An 18,385-nucleotide genomic window follows, 5' to 3' on the forward strand; every position below is an offset into this window, starting at 1 on the left:
AGCTGAGATCTTTGAGAGTCACACAGTGGAAAGTAGCATTGGAGCAACCCACAAGTCCAAAGCTTCAATTTAGCTCTGGATTCAGGCTCAGCTCTATAGGAATGAAAAAGCAGGGCTGTTTTCGTCAAAGCAGTAGCACTGTACACATCATGCTAAGCAGTGAGCTGTCTTCTTTCTGCAGACGCCAGCTTACTCTACTGCTTTTTCTAGGCTTATTTTGTCTACAAATTCATAGCACAGGGGCCCATTTTCTTGTGAGATCTCAGGTACTTGAGTGTTTTCTGCATTGTCACATTTGGCTAACCCAGGGAAACAAAAGGTGGGCTAAAATGGATACTTTTAAAATCTTTCAGATCAGAAAGAATTCTGCTTCTGTTTTTCTGTTGAATTTGACATGTGAATACAGATTAGGGTCACATATTTTATCTTCTGATTTGCTTAGCTCTAGTTTGCTTCTAATCAGTGATGCATTGTCCTTGTGCAGAGGTTGTTCAGAAACTCCTAATATTAGTTTAGCTTTAAGAAGGATCATTTCTGTGATACTGAACACATCTCTGGGCAGATACCCAGGTAAGGGGAAATTAAGGTGGGTCTTTGTGATCTGTGCATTTTTGATTAAATTATTGCATATTGCAAAGGTTAAAGCGAACACGTGAGTGCTCCTAACAATTATTTGAAAACTATGCTTAATTTCACCAAAAACAGTGAGTGTACTCTGCTAATTTATAACATAGCCCAGCTGGTTAGGGTGGCCAAGACCACTTTGCTCCTCAGCTCCAGAGCAGCTGCAGCATCTGGCTTTGGTCCTGGGAAGCCAGGGGTTTTTTTCTGGGAGAAACTTCATGTTTGCAAGACTGCTATGTAGCCTGGGCCTTGTGCATTGGATATCCATGTGGCTCCAAAGAAGACAGCCCTTCGGACAGAGCTCTTGTGTGAAGATATGGACTATTAAAAACAAAATAAAATAAAACCAAACCCAAAACCAAGAGCAAACTTGGCAAGGGGAGAAATTTGGAGTAAGCTATATTTCTGCACAAGTAAGTCGCATTGGTGTCCGTATTGATTTGTATTCTGACAACTAATGCTGAAGGTTTTAGTACTAAGAACAGAAATTAGAAAGAAGGTTTGTTCTCTTAAAATAATAATAATTGAAAAAAACCACCAAAAATTAAAAGAAAGGAAAAAAAACAGTAGTACTGGCTGATGGGTGTTACACTGTCAGACAAGAATTCTGAAGCCCCTCTAAAATCAATAGTGTTTTAAAGCACAATAAATAGTGAATGTCTTTCCTGACTGCTCTTTGTACTCATGCAGAACCACTGGAATTTAAGACAGGAAAAGACCAGTTATGTCAGCTAGTTTGTGTCCTACAATTAGGGGGTACTTGATCTGTTAACATGAGATTTTGACTCACACTTTTCAAGTCCTCAGAATCTCATGCCCATACACTGACTACAACTGCCACTACTTAGACATTTACTAGTCTAAATCAATGGAGGGAATAGAGTTTGTGATTTTTTCCATTTTCTGTCTCCAGATAGGAGTACAGATGAATATGTGTATTTTATTACCATCATCATATTTTCCCAGTTTAATCTAAAGCTAGAGACACTGATTTTTGTTTTAGGTTTTGTGCTGGTGCCATATATTTAATGCATACTGAGAACAGATCTCTTGTTAATTCCTTTGCCCCATTTGGTGGTAATACATTCTATGGTTAATATGAAAGTTGCTTATTTTCAACTCTGAACCAGCATTTTCTGATGAAGTCGCTCAAAATTAGGCCCCTCAAGTACCTGCTCTGAGACCTAGATAAATTGGCCTGATTTTTAAGGGTACTGGTCTCCCATAATTTCCATGAAAGTCAACAGTAGCTAGAGAAGTTCAGGCATTAATCAAGTCAATTAATTAGGTGGCTGAATATGTATTCAGGTTCCTAATTTAAGCATTGTATGGTGGATAATGTTCTGAAAGCTGCAGCACAATTACTGAGTTCCCTCTCTTTCTTTCAGATAAGGTCTCAGGCTTCATATGAAAAGCATGACACCAGAATTATAATCAGTCCTATTTCCTGAACTTTCCATTTTTCTATTGTGTGTTACAATGGGACATCTACAAGGGTATCTGATTTGACTTTTCTTCTTTTTATTAAGAGTGAAAATGTGATTAAAACTAGCCAAATAGCATAAAAGTCTGCACACATTTCTTTACATTTGTAAATGAATTTGATTTTAAGTGTGTTCATTCCTGTCTCATGTAAGAGTAGCAGCAACTTATTATCTGCTAGATTTGTTCCAAAAAACTGGTCTGTTAAGAATAGTAGTTCTAAATATGTCTTTAATTGAGTGTGTGAGTAAGGCAGCAAGGTTACATAGCTACCTGAGCCAGAGGGGAAGACTGAAGACTGGGGGTTCTTTCTTTTTAATTGTTTCTCCCCAGGAGTTCAGGTCATGTAAGAAATGGTCTCTGTGGAATCCTATTCTTAGAGAATCTTGGTCAGGACCCACATGACACTGGGAGAAGGCTGTGAAGAAAGCAAGAGAGAAAGGCAGATCTGAGGTCTCAGGGATAATAACTACATTAAATAATACTAGGATTAAATTGATGCCTGAGGCCTTGGGAGTATGGACACTTGTGGGGCCCTGCAGAGTCTGAGAAAAGCTCAGAGATAGTTTATTGTTGAACTCTAACTGATAGAGGCAGCTATGTGAGACACAGTAATAGTAACAAATTGAATTCTCTGCTCTCATATTCCCAAGAAAGGGGACAGAAGAAAAGAAGAGAAAATAATAGTAATAGTAATAGTAGTAGTAGTAGTAGTAATAATAGCAATAATAATAATAATAATAATAATAATAATAATAATAATAATAATAATAAGCTAACAAAACCCATTATGCCAGATGAGAATATGACCTCTGAACAGGCTGAGACAGATCAAAAGCCATTCCATTCCATTCCATTCCATTCCATTCCATTCCATTCCATTCCATTCCATTCTCACTGTTTGTGAATCTTGCATTAAAATAACTTTGCAGCTGCCTATGTCATTTAAATGCAAAGGCTGAGCCTGACCATGCAAATGCCTTTGTTGGCATTAAATTTTAGTCAGTTAATGAAATAATAAGATGGATTTCAAATGCTATATTAGGACTTGAAATCATAGTCCTTGTTGATTACATATACAAACCACTCAATCAAAGAAAAAGATCATCTGGCATATTTTATTCCTGATTATATGATGAAATATTAATTTCTAATTAGAATAGGAGCTGGGGAATAATATATTGCTGCAGAAGGTAAATAATAATTTCAAATAAGTAAAAGAACATATTGTCATCATTTTGGAGGTGGACTGTACACAGTCCAGCATTCAAGAAAAGCAAATTAATCATAATAATTATTTGTCAAGCTCTCATAATAATTGCTCTGTTTCAAAAAAAGATGCTGGAATCACCTAACATTCCCTTCTATGTTGTTTTTTTCTAGAATGAATAAGTAATTTAATGTTATATCCTCATTATCTGAATTAGTGTAGATTTCTTTTAAGCCTAAACTTCTTCTGACTTGATGGATTCCCAAGCTCAGAATCACTATCAGAGTTTTGTTGATTTCCAGTTTAAAGTCTTGTGTATCATGTTTGAGTATTTGACCATAATAAGCCACTGTATTTCCACGGGATTTCCTTGTCAGTTCCATGAGCCTTCCATGTGATCACAGTATTTTAATCAGGGATGAACTTCCATAAGCTAGAATGGCCGATATTGATTTTTATGATCTCCAAGTAGATGAAGTATCTTTACAGCTTACTTACTTTATGATGGAGTTAATTCCAGAAATTTTCATTAGAGTGTGCATAAAAATGAATGTTCATAATTTTATTGCATGATGGCATTTTTAAATACTTCTGCTTTGGCACATGACTGCAGCTCTGAAAACATAAATACAAAGTCATGCTTTTTTTCAAATCATTGGAACTGATGCTTACTTGCAAACTGTTGGAACTTGCTTGGGAGTATAAGATACAGGAACAGATTTATTTCCAATAGGGGCCGTTATTTTCTTCTGTTGTTTCCCAGTCTATTAATTCCAAAGAACAGGAATTAAGATAATAGCCAAAACGAGGCAATCAATAACCTCAAAACTTTAAATTTTTGGCAGGTTTTTGTTATCTTGCTTCATTGTTGAACATTCTGTGAATTGTACTTCTCAAACTGATTTCATTGAAGTACACACAGATATATTATGGGTATGAATCTCTTTTTTTATGCTTTGAAGTGGTCTTGGTTTTGTTTTTACCTTGCGTTGGGCTATACTTTGTAGATCCTTCCATTTCTATTTTGTTAAAAACCAGTCTTCACTGCAGAGCTATTTTATCAAGGTTGTTCCACTAAAAGTTATGAACAAGGGGAAGAAATGTTAAAATGTCCTGCCAAGCTTTTAACAGTTCATGGCAAGGGATGTGTACAGAAGAGGTTTCAAATGGCAGCTTGCAGGCTTGTTTAGAGAAGAAGGAATCTCAGCATACCATCCTCATAGAGCCATAAATTCTATAATTTTTTGTAAGTAAAATTTCTTATGAGGAATTTTAGCCTATGGGAAGAACCACAGGGTCTTTAGGCCATGTCATCCTCTGCAGAATCTTTATTAGGCTGATGAGTTTCTGTCAAGCCATCTGCTCTAAGTGGATTTCTCCAGACCTGCATTTAACAGCATGTCCCCCTGTACATGAATTTGTGAAATTTCTCTACTTGTTACCTAGTTTCTTGGTCCTTTCCCCCTTCCTAGACATACTTTTGTGGATTTATATACTTGCAACTTTTCAACCCTGTGATCAGTTTCTTCAGCTCTCCATCATAGGAGATAAAAATGCGTGGGAACAAACAATGGCAGAACCTGTGGTGTTGGAGAGTTACACCTTGCCAGGGGCAGCCTAATGAAGGAAGAGCCAGCACTCTCCTGGGGCTCCTGGCATGTAGACGGCTGTGCTGCTAGCATGGCCCTCAGGAGATGCATTATATCTCCCTTCAAGTCCATTCTTTTACTACTAAACAACACAAGAGACAGAGCAGGAAATGCAGATTTATGGAGAAGAGGAAAAGGAAAATTTTCTCCAACACAGACAAATCTTGCCCTCACTTGCCTTCCACGCCAGTGATGCAGTTCTGACAAAGCCATACTGGCAATTGCTGCAAAGGCCTCCAGCCTTCCTCCAGCCTCTTCTGAAGGCAGACAGGGGCTGCAGTATCGTGCATCAGCTGGAAGTGCTTGTGAATATGTAATATCTCACCCAGACATGCTCTGTCTGCTCACCCCTGCATTGTCCTGTGGCATCTGACATGCCCAGTCTTTGCATTCCCTTGAGGTTGCAGCCAGCCCTAGGAAGATGACAGTGTTCTCATCCCTGCTTAGCTTCTCTGGGTCACAGAAAGGAGACTGTCTACTCTCTTGGACAAAGACCCATTAGAACACATCTTTATCATGTCCCTCAGTATAAGCATGGGTTATGTGCACTGTCACTGGTTGCTCTTCCTGGCGTCATATAGTTGTGAGACACTGAATGTCCGTGGGAAGAGGCAGAAAGAGCAAGCTTCAGACTCTTGTATCTGTTTAGCAAAGTCTGCAGACTGGGAAATGAAGGAGGAGCTAGATCAGTTTCTTCTATTTTGCTCCCAAGTCATGTGGTGGATGAGCTGAACCTGTGAATTCAGACTTGCCATAGGGCTGGCAGTGCTCCTGGGTCCCCTTCCTCCTGCCCTGTGCTTAGAGACTCTGACACTTCCTCTACATCTGATTAATGAGTGAGTCAGCGACTTCTACAGTCATCTCTCCTCATAATGTTTCAGCTGCACAGTGGCACTGCTGTATTTGTGTATGCCACAAATTGTTCCAGATTCTTTGACACTAAGCTCTTAAAGCCCTAATGTGCTTACATAATGTGATATGGAGAACCAAGAAAGTAAATTTAATTAAATAGTTCTCCACTCCTTCTGACACCCAGGGAGAGACAAAAGGAAGACCTTTCCTTCTGAACACTGGGGAATAACATGGCTTAATCACAAAAGCAGCAAGGAAACTGAAGATACTGGTGGTGTACAATATATATAAAATGGGTACCAATCTTCTAAGGTTTAGGTGTTAGACATCTGAAATCAGGGACAACCTGTACCTTGATGGCTGAATTCACATTCTGGTTTCTTTTAGCCATGGATCTGACACCTGTAAAAGATATCCTGGTAAAAATAATTTTAAAACCCCAAATCATTTTAAATTCAATATCAACTTTATTTCAGGAGAAAAAAAATCATCAGTGATTTGACTAACTATGCTAGTGAAAAAAAAAACCCTTGCATACAAATGTTGTTGCGATTACGATCCTGTTAATGTCTTAGAGAATTCTAGTGCAAATTTTTGAGGAGCTTTTGCTGAACACCCAGCTTTCAAATGGGTGCTTCTATTCTCTTCTCTGTAATTTTTCACAAGAATAAAAATACACTGATCTCAATGAAAAAACAACATTCACCAGATGTAACAAAGCAGTAGTATCTGAGAGTCTCATAGATTTTACCATGCTCAGCAAGAAAATAGCAGGGTATCTCAACTGGTAACTGTAATTGTATCCTAGCTTTTCAGGGAAAAATACATCAAATGCAATTGCATGAATTGAATCTCTTTGCTTGGGGAAATAAAAACCATTTAAAGAATGGAAGCAAAACCTTTCTGATTTAATGGCATCCTGAAAACAAAGTCCAAAACCCCATGAACTTCATTTATTGCTTCATGAGTACTGTAAAATGTTGAATGTTTATCAGTATGGTTCAAAATCTGGTGTAGAACCCGCATACTGTAAGATATTCCTTCCTTTTAACTTCTCCTGTGAAAGCTTTGCTTTCTCTCTTGCCGAAAGGTGAAGAAAATTGCAGTTCTAGAGAGAGAAACGTGTTGCTTTCCATAGAGTGAGACATGATGCCCTGGGGGGAAGTTAAGGAAAGATCTTTTCTTATATAACAATAGTGTATCCTTCCTCAGCCTTATCTTACAAATAGAGAAGCTCCATGCAGTCAAACAAATAGTTCATCAGTACACTGGGAATTGAGTTACCTCTTTTTATCTTGTGCCTTTTGATAGCTCTATCCTCCGCGTATGGGATCCCTGTAAGGGATCTCTACTCGCTTTCACTGTATTTAGCTGCCTCTTGCACTTGCCTCCCTGCTGCAAAGATAGAGACAAAGTGAGAAGTGAAGTTGTAACCATTGCACATATCCTTCTCTGTTTGAAAACAGTACAGTAACTGTTTTTCTAGGAACAGAAACCATAAAAGAAACAATCATTTACCATGATGGGCTCATTTATTGTCGGTTGAATGAAACTTTTATTATGGTCTGTGAGAAATTTTTCAGCCTATTAATTCTCTCTCATGAAAATTGCAAATGATTTTTAATTGAAAATGAATCAAAGCCTTGATTTTTCCGATCATCTTTTGGCTTGGAAAATATGCTCCCCCCAATAATTTTTCCACAAATTGTTGGTGGTCACATTAGCTTGTACATAGAGATAGCAAAGTCATTGAGACAGCCCATGGCAAATGGATCTTGTGGTCCTGATCCACATTTGCTTGTAGTAGTCACCAAATAATATTTCCTGGCCTTTTCCTCATAGGCAGTCAGCTACACTTGAAATGCCTTGGAAAGCAGGCAGTTATGTAGGAAAATGAAACTTCAAGAATTCTTGTTACTGTATACCTGATTGTGGGCTGGAAGAGGTTTTTGGATGTTTTCATGTAGAATAAATGACTTGTTGTCTGTGACTTGTTTATGGACATGGTGAGTACAGTAGCATGAACAAAAGTTCACTTTTCACTCTTAAGATGTGCAGATTTCCTTCAGCCATAAAATATTAATGAACAGAATGTATTTGTTATCAAAAAGGTGATATGAAGAGAAAAAACCAAAAGATGCACAGGTTTTAAATACACCATTGTTGTACTTGCCACATTTAGAGACATTATAACTTCTGTTATTCATTTTGCAGTGCCTTGAAGTGCAGTTTTTAAAATAATTTTGTTGTTATCTTTGAAGCTAGATAATGTTAAAAGATGTTACAAATCGAATATAAGAGGGAGTGACCTGGCAATATTTCTAAAACATCTGAATCAATAATGGCAAATGAGTTAAAGTAAATGAAACCCTTTGCAAAAATTATTTCATACAGTCATAGCTTGGCATGGCTGTGAGAGGATTAGCCATTATTGAATGTTCCCATGTGGAGAAAGATAAGCCAGGGAAGACGACTTACCTGTCTGAACAGAGACCTTTGGCTGGAACTCAGAGGAAAAAAGGAGAGTTTATGGCATTTGAGTGAAGGGGCAACCAACTCAGAAGGACGACAAAGCTTTCATGAGGTTATGCAGGGAGAAAATAAAATGCTCAACACCCACCTAGAACAAGATCTGGCTACTGTCACAGAAGATACTTAAAGGTTTTGTGGTGGACTTGGCAGTGTCAGGTTAAGCTTGGACTCAGTGATCTTAAAATTCTTTCTGAGCCTAAATTATTATGTAGTTCTAGATAAAATAAAAAAATTAAAATTTTCAAGGAATTGGCAACAAAACAGAAATGTAGAATTGGTTACACTTTCTCTCCTATGTGTACATATGGACATTTGCTATGAGTCTGCGTACTGCTCTACCAATTCATACCTGATATTTTTATGGGGCAGCCCTCTTTATTCCTTGGCATATGCAACCCAAATATGGGAGATTTATTTTATTTCATTTCATTTTCTCAGTGAAATTTTGCCCCAACTGTCCTTCCATTTGTTTTTTTCCTTTGGCATAAATTAGCACTCATATTGATTACAACCATCATCCGTGTTACAACTTACAACAAAGCTAAAATCTCATTTGGCCTTCCCATGGAGCACAGCAGTCCTGGAAAGGACCACAGCAAATTGAGAAAGCAGTATATACAATTTTTAATATCTTCATACCCCTGTCAGGACCACCAGAAATGAAGGTAGTTTTTATGACAGCTGGCAACTTTTTATTTCACCCTAAATATTCAGCAGATGACCATAGCAAATCATAAATCTGTCTGCCTATTCCAGATGAAATATTATCCTTTATAACAATTTTACTGAACAGATTTTGGTTTTTTAAGCTAATCAAGAGTCATCTATGAACAGACTGTGTTCTTTATCAAATGTGTGTGTTTGCTCAAAATTTGCCAACTGGCTAGGTATTCAGCAGATTCCCCAACCAAAATGTTTTTACATTTATTTCCATCACAAATCCTCTCCTGCCCTAACCTTTCTGAGGACTGCAAACAAGTAAAACTTGGTGCTGAGTTTTATATTTAATATCAATAGACATCTCCTATCTTTACTTTTACATTATAGTTAACTCTTGTCTTGCCATAATTCTGATAGCATATTTTTTTCTTTATTTCAGTTTGTCGTGTGGGATTTGCAAAATTTGTGCTCTGTTCTCAAGAGCACTCTTAGCTCCACACTGATTTCACAGCAAAAGCATTACACTAAATTTGTGGCTGCTTCACAGCCTGTTCTGGTTTGAAAACAAAACCAGTGAGAGACTCCAAGTCAGAAATACAATTTAATAGGAGAGGAAAAAGTAAAATAAAATAAAATAAAATAAAAACAATAGCACAAAAAAACGACTGACAGAGTCAGAATACAACCTGACACCCTGTTAGTTAGGGTGGGGGTAGCAGTCCAGATGAAGTGGTCTTGTTGAAGCAGTGATCCTGTAGAAAGGTCTGGTAGCTCTTGTCCTCTGGGAATCTAAGGGGTAATGCCTCCTGTGCTGTCCCCAACCCCAGATTATATCCAGGTGGGAATGCTTGGCTCCTCCCCCTGGGCAGAGCATCTCACAATGGGCTGATACCATTCTATGGGTCATGCAGGGGGTCCTTGATTGCCCATTAAACAGAGATGGCTCCCAGAGGGAGTTACCTGTGAGTCATGTGCAAGGTCTTAATGGCCCATTAACAGGAGATAGTCCAGAGGGAGGGGGCAAGGGAAACACTGCCCCACCTGGTTCCAACAGCTCCTGAATTTGGGCACAACTTACATTGTAACCTAGGACACAGTCACATCCTTCTAAGGACTTAGCTGAAGCTAGCATTAGTCAGTTGTGAGGTTCATTATAGTGAATAAAAAGATTAGCAGTGAGTTTCATGAACATTTGGGCGCTTTTCTATTCCTTCCCTTCCTTCCTTCCTTCCTTCCTGCCTGCCTGCCTTCCTGCCTTCCTGTGTTCCTGTCTTCCCACCTTCCCTCCCCTTGTACTTCAATATCACTTTTAGCACTATTGGGGGTATTTTTCAGTTGTGTGCAGCCAGGATGTGGTGTTTGGCTTTTTTGTTGGGTTTTGTTTGTTTGTTCTTCTTTTCCTTTCCGGTTGGTAGTTTGTGTGTATGTGCCCTTGTTCTCCAAGATTTATAGACAGAAACAGAGACTAAAATAAAAATTGTGATAAAAAATTGACCCAGACTACTGAGAAGCTTTGAAATTAAAATTATTGAAGGAATATTTGCATTACATCCAGTAGAAAATTAAGTAAGTATGATATTTAGGACACCTGAATTCTTCAAGGTTATCCAAAAATTGATGGTCTAATTTGAGTGACTTCAATTACTCCGGCATTCACATGATTTACAACTTAAGAATTTCCCTTTGCTTGGTGAAAGCTAAGGTCTCTAAAACTTTAAAAAAGAAAAAGGAAGAAACCTAACAAAATATTTTTCTATTAGTCTTTGTAAATCAATGCTATTTTCTTCCAAGGGCCAAGAAACAAAGAAAAAAAGAAAAGTTTCACTGTTCAGAGTTCTGCTTTGCTCTTTGTTACATTTCAAAGACTTACTGAGGAAAAACGCAACTTGATAGAGCTGGCTCATGACAAATATAGTAATACCTTTGCATTTATTAAAAACTTGCCCTATGAAAACTTAACATTGTTTTGTCTCTAGCTGAACACAATTACATGATTTCTTTTGTTTTAAAAACCCACACATTTCTTACTGATTGTCTTAAGTGAATTTTACAAATTCAAATGCATAAGTATATTGATAACTTAAAGTTATGAAAATGAAATAAAGTGGATTTTGACTCTAGGAAGTTAAGTTTAGGGAAAACTAGACTTATTCTGGATTTACTGGAAAATATCTTATTTACATATAAGGAGTTTTATATTACTGATCTGGAGACGATTCGTTCAGACAAATCACATGTTGCTTTCCTACTACAACACAATTATTTCTATAGGTGACATTAAGGCAGTCACCTCTGCAGTGTGGGATTATATGCTTGCAACCTTAATTTAGGTGTTCATTCCAAAATAGTCAAAAGCAAATCCTTCATCAAATATTTATTCTCTTTGGAAGTATGCATATTATATTGAAATATTATAATCCAAAACGTGTTGGATTTTGGTGAGTGAATACATACTTAAGGGAAATGGCAACTTTTTAAACATTGGCAAGTCCTGTTACTATAGGTTTTCTACCTCCATCACGCACATGAAGGCTTTCCTCAGGAAACACAAGGATGCTTTCCGTATCTCTTGCAAACATTACTGATGTTCATGCTCTTTTTTTTTAAATAATTAAAAAATTGAGGAAGATCTGAGGTAAATTTTCCTGTATAAAAGGCTAGATAGTGAGTGCTGTGTGTTATGTGGTTTTTGTGATCTCTTCCACAACCTGCTGCTTAGAAGCTTCACAAAGAGGACTGCTGTGTCAAGCCCAGGTTCTTTCTGTCTCTCATTCACTTAGGGACTGAGAACAATTTCTTTTTCTAGCTACAGGAAAGCAGAATCAGTGATAAATTCACAGTGTGCTATTCCTAGGGGACTAATCAGCTTATAAAACACAACAACAGATGCTTTATTGAGACTGTATATTAGCATATGGAGGCATATGGATGTCTGGGTTATGCTGTTCATAAATGAGGGTGCACATGCACTGGCATGCTCTCTGCATCCCTGGGTGAATGTTCTGTCACCTTGCATACAAGGTTTTTATTCTTTCTGTGTTTCTCAACATGAATCTGAATGGTGTTTGTTTCATGCAGTTTGAATGGGAGCTGTGAACCTTCTCTCACAAACAAAGTGGCAGATACATTGCCTCTGGAAAGAATTTCTTTCTGCTTTCCTTCAAGCTGCTGCTTGCTTGGTGGTGCTGGTGGTGAACGTACGGTAGTGAGGAGCACATGAACTCATTCAGTCAGATTATGCTATATTCACACAACTTTTTTAATTCACCATCACATCTGTTTGCTACATTAAGCTCATCTGGAAAATAGTTACTGAGGCAAAGTTTTCTTGCTCAGCTGCAATGCAACTCAGGGCAAGTAAGACAGACATCCTTGGATTTGGGATCTCTGCTGTCCTAATGAATTCCCAGCTGAAATTTTTGAGTTTTAGGGCAAACAAACTCAGAAGACCTGACATATCAGAGCCTTTTCCAATGATAAATGTAAGGACAGTCTTCACGGTTTGATTTGAAAGCCATATCATAGCTACATTAGGGTAAGGAGCAACTTTTTAACTTGACAGTTTTGGTGAACTTGCAGATATTTACCTCCTTTCATCATATTAAAATGATAAATATCTTCTCCAACCTGGATTCGAGAAGTGGCAGTTAACACCTTGTCTCTCACACATCCTACTTCCCCGGTGTACACAAGGTGTTACTGAGACAAAATAACAGAGACTGGATTGCAACTGCCTGTTAAACATCGAGTAACGTGGGAGGCCTGCAGATAAAAGCAACTTGCAGTTTGGAGCATATTGTGATTGAATGACTCAAGGGGAAAGAAACAAAACAAGGAGGTTTCTTACTTGCAGCTGTCTCTGCAGCACAGGTCTGCAGTGCCTTGAGGTGGGTGCTGGCAGTGCTCTGCAGCATTCAGCTGGCAGAAGGCAAGCAGGGAGCAGCCCAGGTCCCAGGAGTGAAGTGCAGCTGAAAACCAGCACCCTCTGACAGCGTCAGCCCAGCTGCAGATCAGAGGGAAAACCTATGTGTGGAGAAAACCTCTGCTGCCAAGTTTCTGATCAGAGGAAGAAGACTTCTTCCATGTCTGCTCAGGCTGCAGTTACACAAAAACTCAGTGTCACAAACACTGAGTTTTTCTGTAGCAAAACCATGCTGGCATATCTACTACCACATTTAACTAAAATGGGTGTTTCTGATAACTCAAGAAATGATGCTGATTTATGTTGTTTAGTTATTAACATTGAAAGGGACACTGCTAGCTTGACTTTCAAAAACATGAGATTAAAAAAAAAACTTCAAATGTAACAAAAAGTCAAATTTTCAAGGAAATCACTTACAAAAATTGTTCCAGTGGAAAGCTATCTTCTGATTAATCTTTGCTAAAATAAATAACACTGTGGAATGACAAAGAAAAATTCAAAAAATGACAAATGAAAGATGACAACCTGATTAAACAGGTGCTTTCTCATGAAACATTTCACTTTTAAGGAACTCAAGACTTCTGAGGTGGTGGTGGGCAGGTGTAGGTGGTGGTGGGCAGGTGTTTTATTTAATAATTTTTATTAAATCCCTGACTGGCACCTTGTTTATGCCTCTAAAGTTTCATAAGAAAAAGAAGAAATCCCTTTTTTTATGTCATGACTTTTTCATATTTTCATGTCATTTTGTCTTTCTCTATAATTACACTTTTTTTCTTACTGTTGTAGGCAATGAGAGCTTAGAAGAAAATTATGTTCAGGACAGTAAAATGGGATTTGTCATCAATGCAATATATGCTATGGCTTATGGGCTACAAAATATGCATCATTCCCTTTGCCCCGGACACGTTGGACTGTGTGATGCTATGAAGCCAATTGATGGCAGCAAGCTCTTGGAGTTCCTCCTCAAATCCTCATTCATTGGTGTTTCTGGAGAAGAAGTTTGGTTTGATGAAAAGGGAGATGCCCCTGGAAGGTAAAGAAGTTTCATCTCAACTAATTAAACCAGAGGGTGGGAAGTGGGAATGTTACTCTCTTTGGTGATGTACATTTCTTTGGCTTTTACTCTGAAATGTAAAGTATGGACCAGTCTTTCTAACAGCCAGAAATAACACTGGTAACACATGGTATCTTATATTGGGACAGGAACTACAGTAGAGTCTCTCAATTTCTAGTGCTGCAGGAAATGGAAAACCTTGTAACTCACAGACTTCTGGTATGCAAGTCACAATTGGGTCTCAGCACCAGGTTTTTAGTATGTATAAAGCCTAATACAAATGACTGGAATTTAATGAAGCATTTACCTGATGGGGTTTTGAATAGAGGGCTGTAAAGCAGATCCCTTCCCAACTGGAGCTCTGCTGAAACCCTGACAGAGACTATTTAGTGCTGATTGGTAAGCTCCTTTATGATATCCTTAATTTGTTTCACTCCAAATAGAATTAGGTCAGTTCCAGAATTTAAAGATAGGTCTGTGTAGATCAGGACAAATAATAGAGGGGTTTTGGTAGAAGTTTCTGTTTCACTTTCTGGGGTCTGGTCCCAGCTGTGGCAGCTGCTATCGTTTAGCCTCTACAGCAGACACAGGATGACCCAAGCAGTGGGTAAGGCAGCATCTTTGTGGACTTGGATGTCACCTTTATTTTGCTTATGGGAGCACACTGACAGAGATCTTTCATTTAGTTTTGTGGGTTCTATTTTAACTCATGGAGTTCTTTGTTTGTTTGTTTTCTTTTTAAGAAATACATTTAATTCAGCTGCTGAAGTACAAAATCCATTATTAATTGAAACCTACCCAGGGATTGCTTCACTGAAGTTTGTTTTCCTGCTGAGTTGTTAAAGTGTTATAAAAGGCTCTCTCACTCCATCTTTGGGCTTATTGCATAAGTGCATCTGAGTGCCAAAACCACACAAAGGGAGGGCTCAGGAGCAAACAAGAGTTTTCATGTCTTTTCATGCCTCCAAAGAGTATTCATAAGACACAGTGGTCTTAAAGCAACTCTTGCTAGGTTTTATTAGTAAAACTGGCCAATGTTTTACCATTTTCTATATTGTTATGGTTTTTTCTATTATCATATTGAAACAGTTTGTTACATTTAATTAGTAAAGTCTTTTTGAGCATTGACTTCAGAATTATTTTAGTCAAAGATACAGATCAGTTAGGTTAGGCTTTGAACGTAGAAGCAAGCAATTCCTGTATGTTTGAACACATATTTACTGACACAAATGCATAAATGAAGTCTTTGCACATATAATTTAGATAATACAGAGAAATTACTGTTTAGTGTAGCTTTATGCTTTTTGCACACTGTGTCCATAAAGCATTACTTCATCTTTGCATATCCTGCATTTTCTGTTAGCTATTTTGTTTGATGTTTAGATGTAATTTTCCAGTTTTAGCCTAATTCTTATTTATTATTTTGTCACCCAAGAGCATTTCCACAACTCTCATCAGTACCAAGCATAGAATTAGATTGAACAGTTGCTGAATTCAAAACATAAGAGAGTTTATATCAGGATATTTCTCTGAGCATGCCAGAAAGATAGAATTTATTCCATCCATCATTTTGGTCTATAGCAAGGTTCATTTTTCTTGATTCCCTGGCCTACTTAGAATTTGATAGATTATTTTAAGGAGGGAGTTTTTTATGTTATTGTTCCTCATTTATATTTTCACAGTTGGAGCTAGCAGGATTGGGCAAGGAAATTCAATTAACCTTTCTGTTATTCATTCTGTAATCCTTGGATCAATCTGTGGCATTTATGACGTGGGCAATATGGTATCGGAGAATGGCTATGTATACAAACTGAGATCTGCACAGTCTGTCAGATCCTTGTATGGCAGCAGCAGCTTAACAGAATCATCTGTACCTTCTGACTGCCTGTAGTGTTCCCACAGCTTGTGTGGAAAGTCTCTTCGTGGATCAGTGAACAGACCATAGCACTGTGCCAATACCCAAAAGAGTTTTTGTGCCTCAGCAAAATGGAAAGGTAAACACAACATACAACACCTAAATATAGCAAAGTCAGCCTGCTATGAAATTTCCAAGGTTTTTGGCTTTTCTATGCAAGTGCAAGAACGTCACATAAGTGTGTAAAAAGTTTTTAGATATCTTGTCCTCAAATCATGTAAACAAATCAGCTTCACAAGGTGGAATAGTATTCCTTCCTATAAGGCAGCAACCTTTCTTATAATTTTCAAAATCTGTGATGTTCTTTGAGCAATTCATTCCCACAAACTCCTAATTGTGATCATCACGAGTAGAGCAGATAGAGTTGCTTGTAGTTATGTTTGTCTGGCACTCCCATAATCTCCTGTTTTGAAACCCATAGAGCTTCATGAAACCCTAACCATTTGTTCAGATACAAAACTCTTTCTGTCTCAGGCACAATTCATGGTTTCAAGGTTTTATCAAAATAAGATTGGAAAGCACAAAGCATGAAGCCAAAGGTGTGTTTCTTCTGTGAAGAATCTTTTCTTTGAATATCTCTTATGCAGAAATATGAAGTAAACTTTTATTGGAAGGGCACAAATGCAGTCATTTAGCTGACTGCACTGCCTCTGGGAAAAAATGACATGGATGTAACTCTGGAAACTCAGCTGTATGTGCTTGCTATACTGTCATTAAGAACATGCTGGTAAATTTGCTGCACTTTTTACTTTCAAGTAGCTCCCATTTCCTTTGTTTGTAGCAATCATGTCACTCAAATTTCTAGAGATGGCTGGAGAAGGTGTGAAGGATGCAATAGTCAACACAACATCCTTCTCTGGGATACAGAGAGATCTTTTTAGCTCTGGTCTAGTCTAGGTGCTTGCCTCCTTTTACCTTGTAGTTGGTATGAACCTTACCTCTCTAGAACAAATGATTTGCATAGACTTCTGACCATAAAATTCTTTGTGACAACAGGCAGGAGAACTTCCAGCCCCGATGATGATACGTGGAGAAATGTTGAGATTCACAAACTAAGAGGAAAATTTCACCTAACTTTTCATCTTAACTAGACTTGTACTTAGAACCACACAAGTCTATTTAGTTCAAAATTTCCAATAGTTATTCAGGCTTCAGTCATGACAACACTACCTACTCCAATGCTTAGCTTAAATAATCAAATTCTGCCTTATGCAAAGCCTTCAAACTTGCATATAAACATTTTTTTTTCATATATGCATTTTTGTTTTGAAGTTTGGATTCATGGGTGGTTATTTGATCAATTTACATTCCGGCATTGCTCAGCATTGCCCTTTTCCATCCTGTCTTCCAGGATAACAAACATCAGTGCCAGTCTAGTATTATGGCAATGGAAAAAGGTAACTTCAGCTATCTCAGATTAACTAGAGTAAGAGTGTGCCTGTCACCAGCTGATTTATATTCTGGCTTGCCTTACATGTAACTTGCTCATATGACACCACGTATACCAGAAAACTTACTCTTATATTAAAAGGATTCATTTTCTTACCTGCTGAATGTTTTAATGGCTTCTTTAAATGCTGCCACGTGTGTGTGAAGTACACCCACCTCCAAGAAGCTGCAGTCTCTGAGAGCTTCACAACCCTTGTCAAACCCACTTCTTTTGGGGTCATAATTTTTAGCATGGACACAGCCCAAGATTGTTAGTTGTATATACATAAGCAAGGGGACGGGAGGAGGTATTCCAGCACTGAATTTGTCTTTGCTCAAATAACAGATTTTTCATTAAGAAAAAGAAGAAAAAGATAAAGAACTTAAGCACATCTCCATACACCAAGTGTATTTACTAGAACATATTTTCCACTTAAAATTCAAGCTGCATATTAAAGCTGCAAACATTTTACTACAACTTGTCATTACACAAGACTGTATAAGAGCTTTTAATCTACATACTTTATTCTTTGGCAGATAACCTATAGGGAAGAGAATAGTATTATAAGAACACAGGTGAAATTCGTAATTGATATTGCATTCATATCACTGTGTGCCTTGTGATGTATTTTTGTAAAAATGAAAAAACACGTGTGGGCTTGAAAATTCCATTAAGGGAATGTGAGGTTTTAATAATCTTCTATTCCCCTTCCTAAATTAATTTTCCAGCCCAGAGTAACTGATTGTGTAGTAGTCTAATATAAGGTCAAACTAAAATCCAAGTACATTTTCATTGCTAGAAAGAGACATGCACATTTCTGCTGAGAATTACTCCTGCCTGTTGAGTATCCATTATGAAATGCCTGACTCTCACTGCTTTTTGTTATCCTGATTCTTCACAAGCCTGGAAACAGCATTTCTTATTTTAGGCAATTCCTCTACAAGAACTGGGATATGAGAAGCAATTGTTCGCTAATGAATTTGAAACTTACCCCTTTCTTAAGCAATGTCTTGGCCAATTAGTGGCCAATTCCCAACCAACAGAGCTGCCTCCTGC

The 18,385-nt window shown here is 37.8% G+C and overlaps 1 protein-coding gene across 3 annotated transcripts in view; it reads left to right on the forward strand.

Moving 5' to 3' along the window:
* The window catches only part of GRM1 (glutamate metabotropic receptor 1), a 187,987-nt gene that overhangs the window by 130,533 nt on the left and 39,069 nt on the right, over nt 1–18,385 (forward strand). For all 3 annotated transcript variants that reach the window (XM_063390332.1, XM_063390334.1, XM_063390333.1), the window contains exon 4: nt 13,718–13,964. In XM_063390332.1, coding sequence (XP_063246402.1) covers nt 13,718–13,964 — 247 coding nt within the window. The remainder of the gene's footprint in view (nt 1–13,717; nt 13,965–18,385) is intronic.

Source organism: Prinia subflava, chromosome 2, assembly GCF_021018805.1.
Source record: "Prinia subflava isolate CZ2003 ecotype Zambia chromosome 2, Cam_Psub_1.2, whole genome shotgun sequence".
Classification (NCBI taxonomy): Eukaryota; Metazoa; Chordata; class Aves; order Passeriformes; family Cisticolidae; genus Prinia; species Prinia subflava.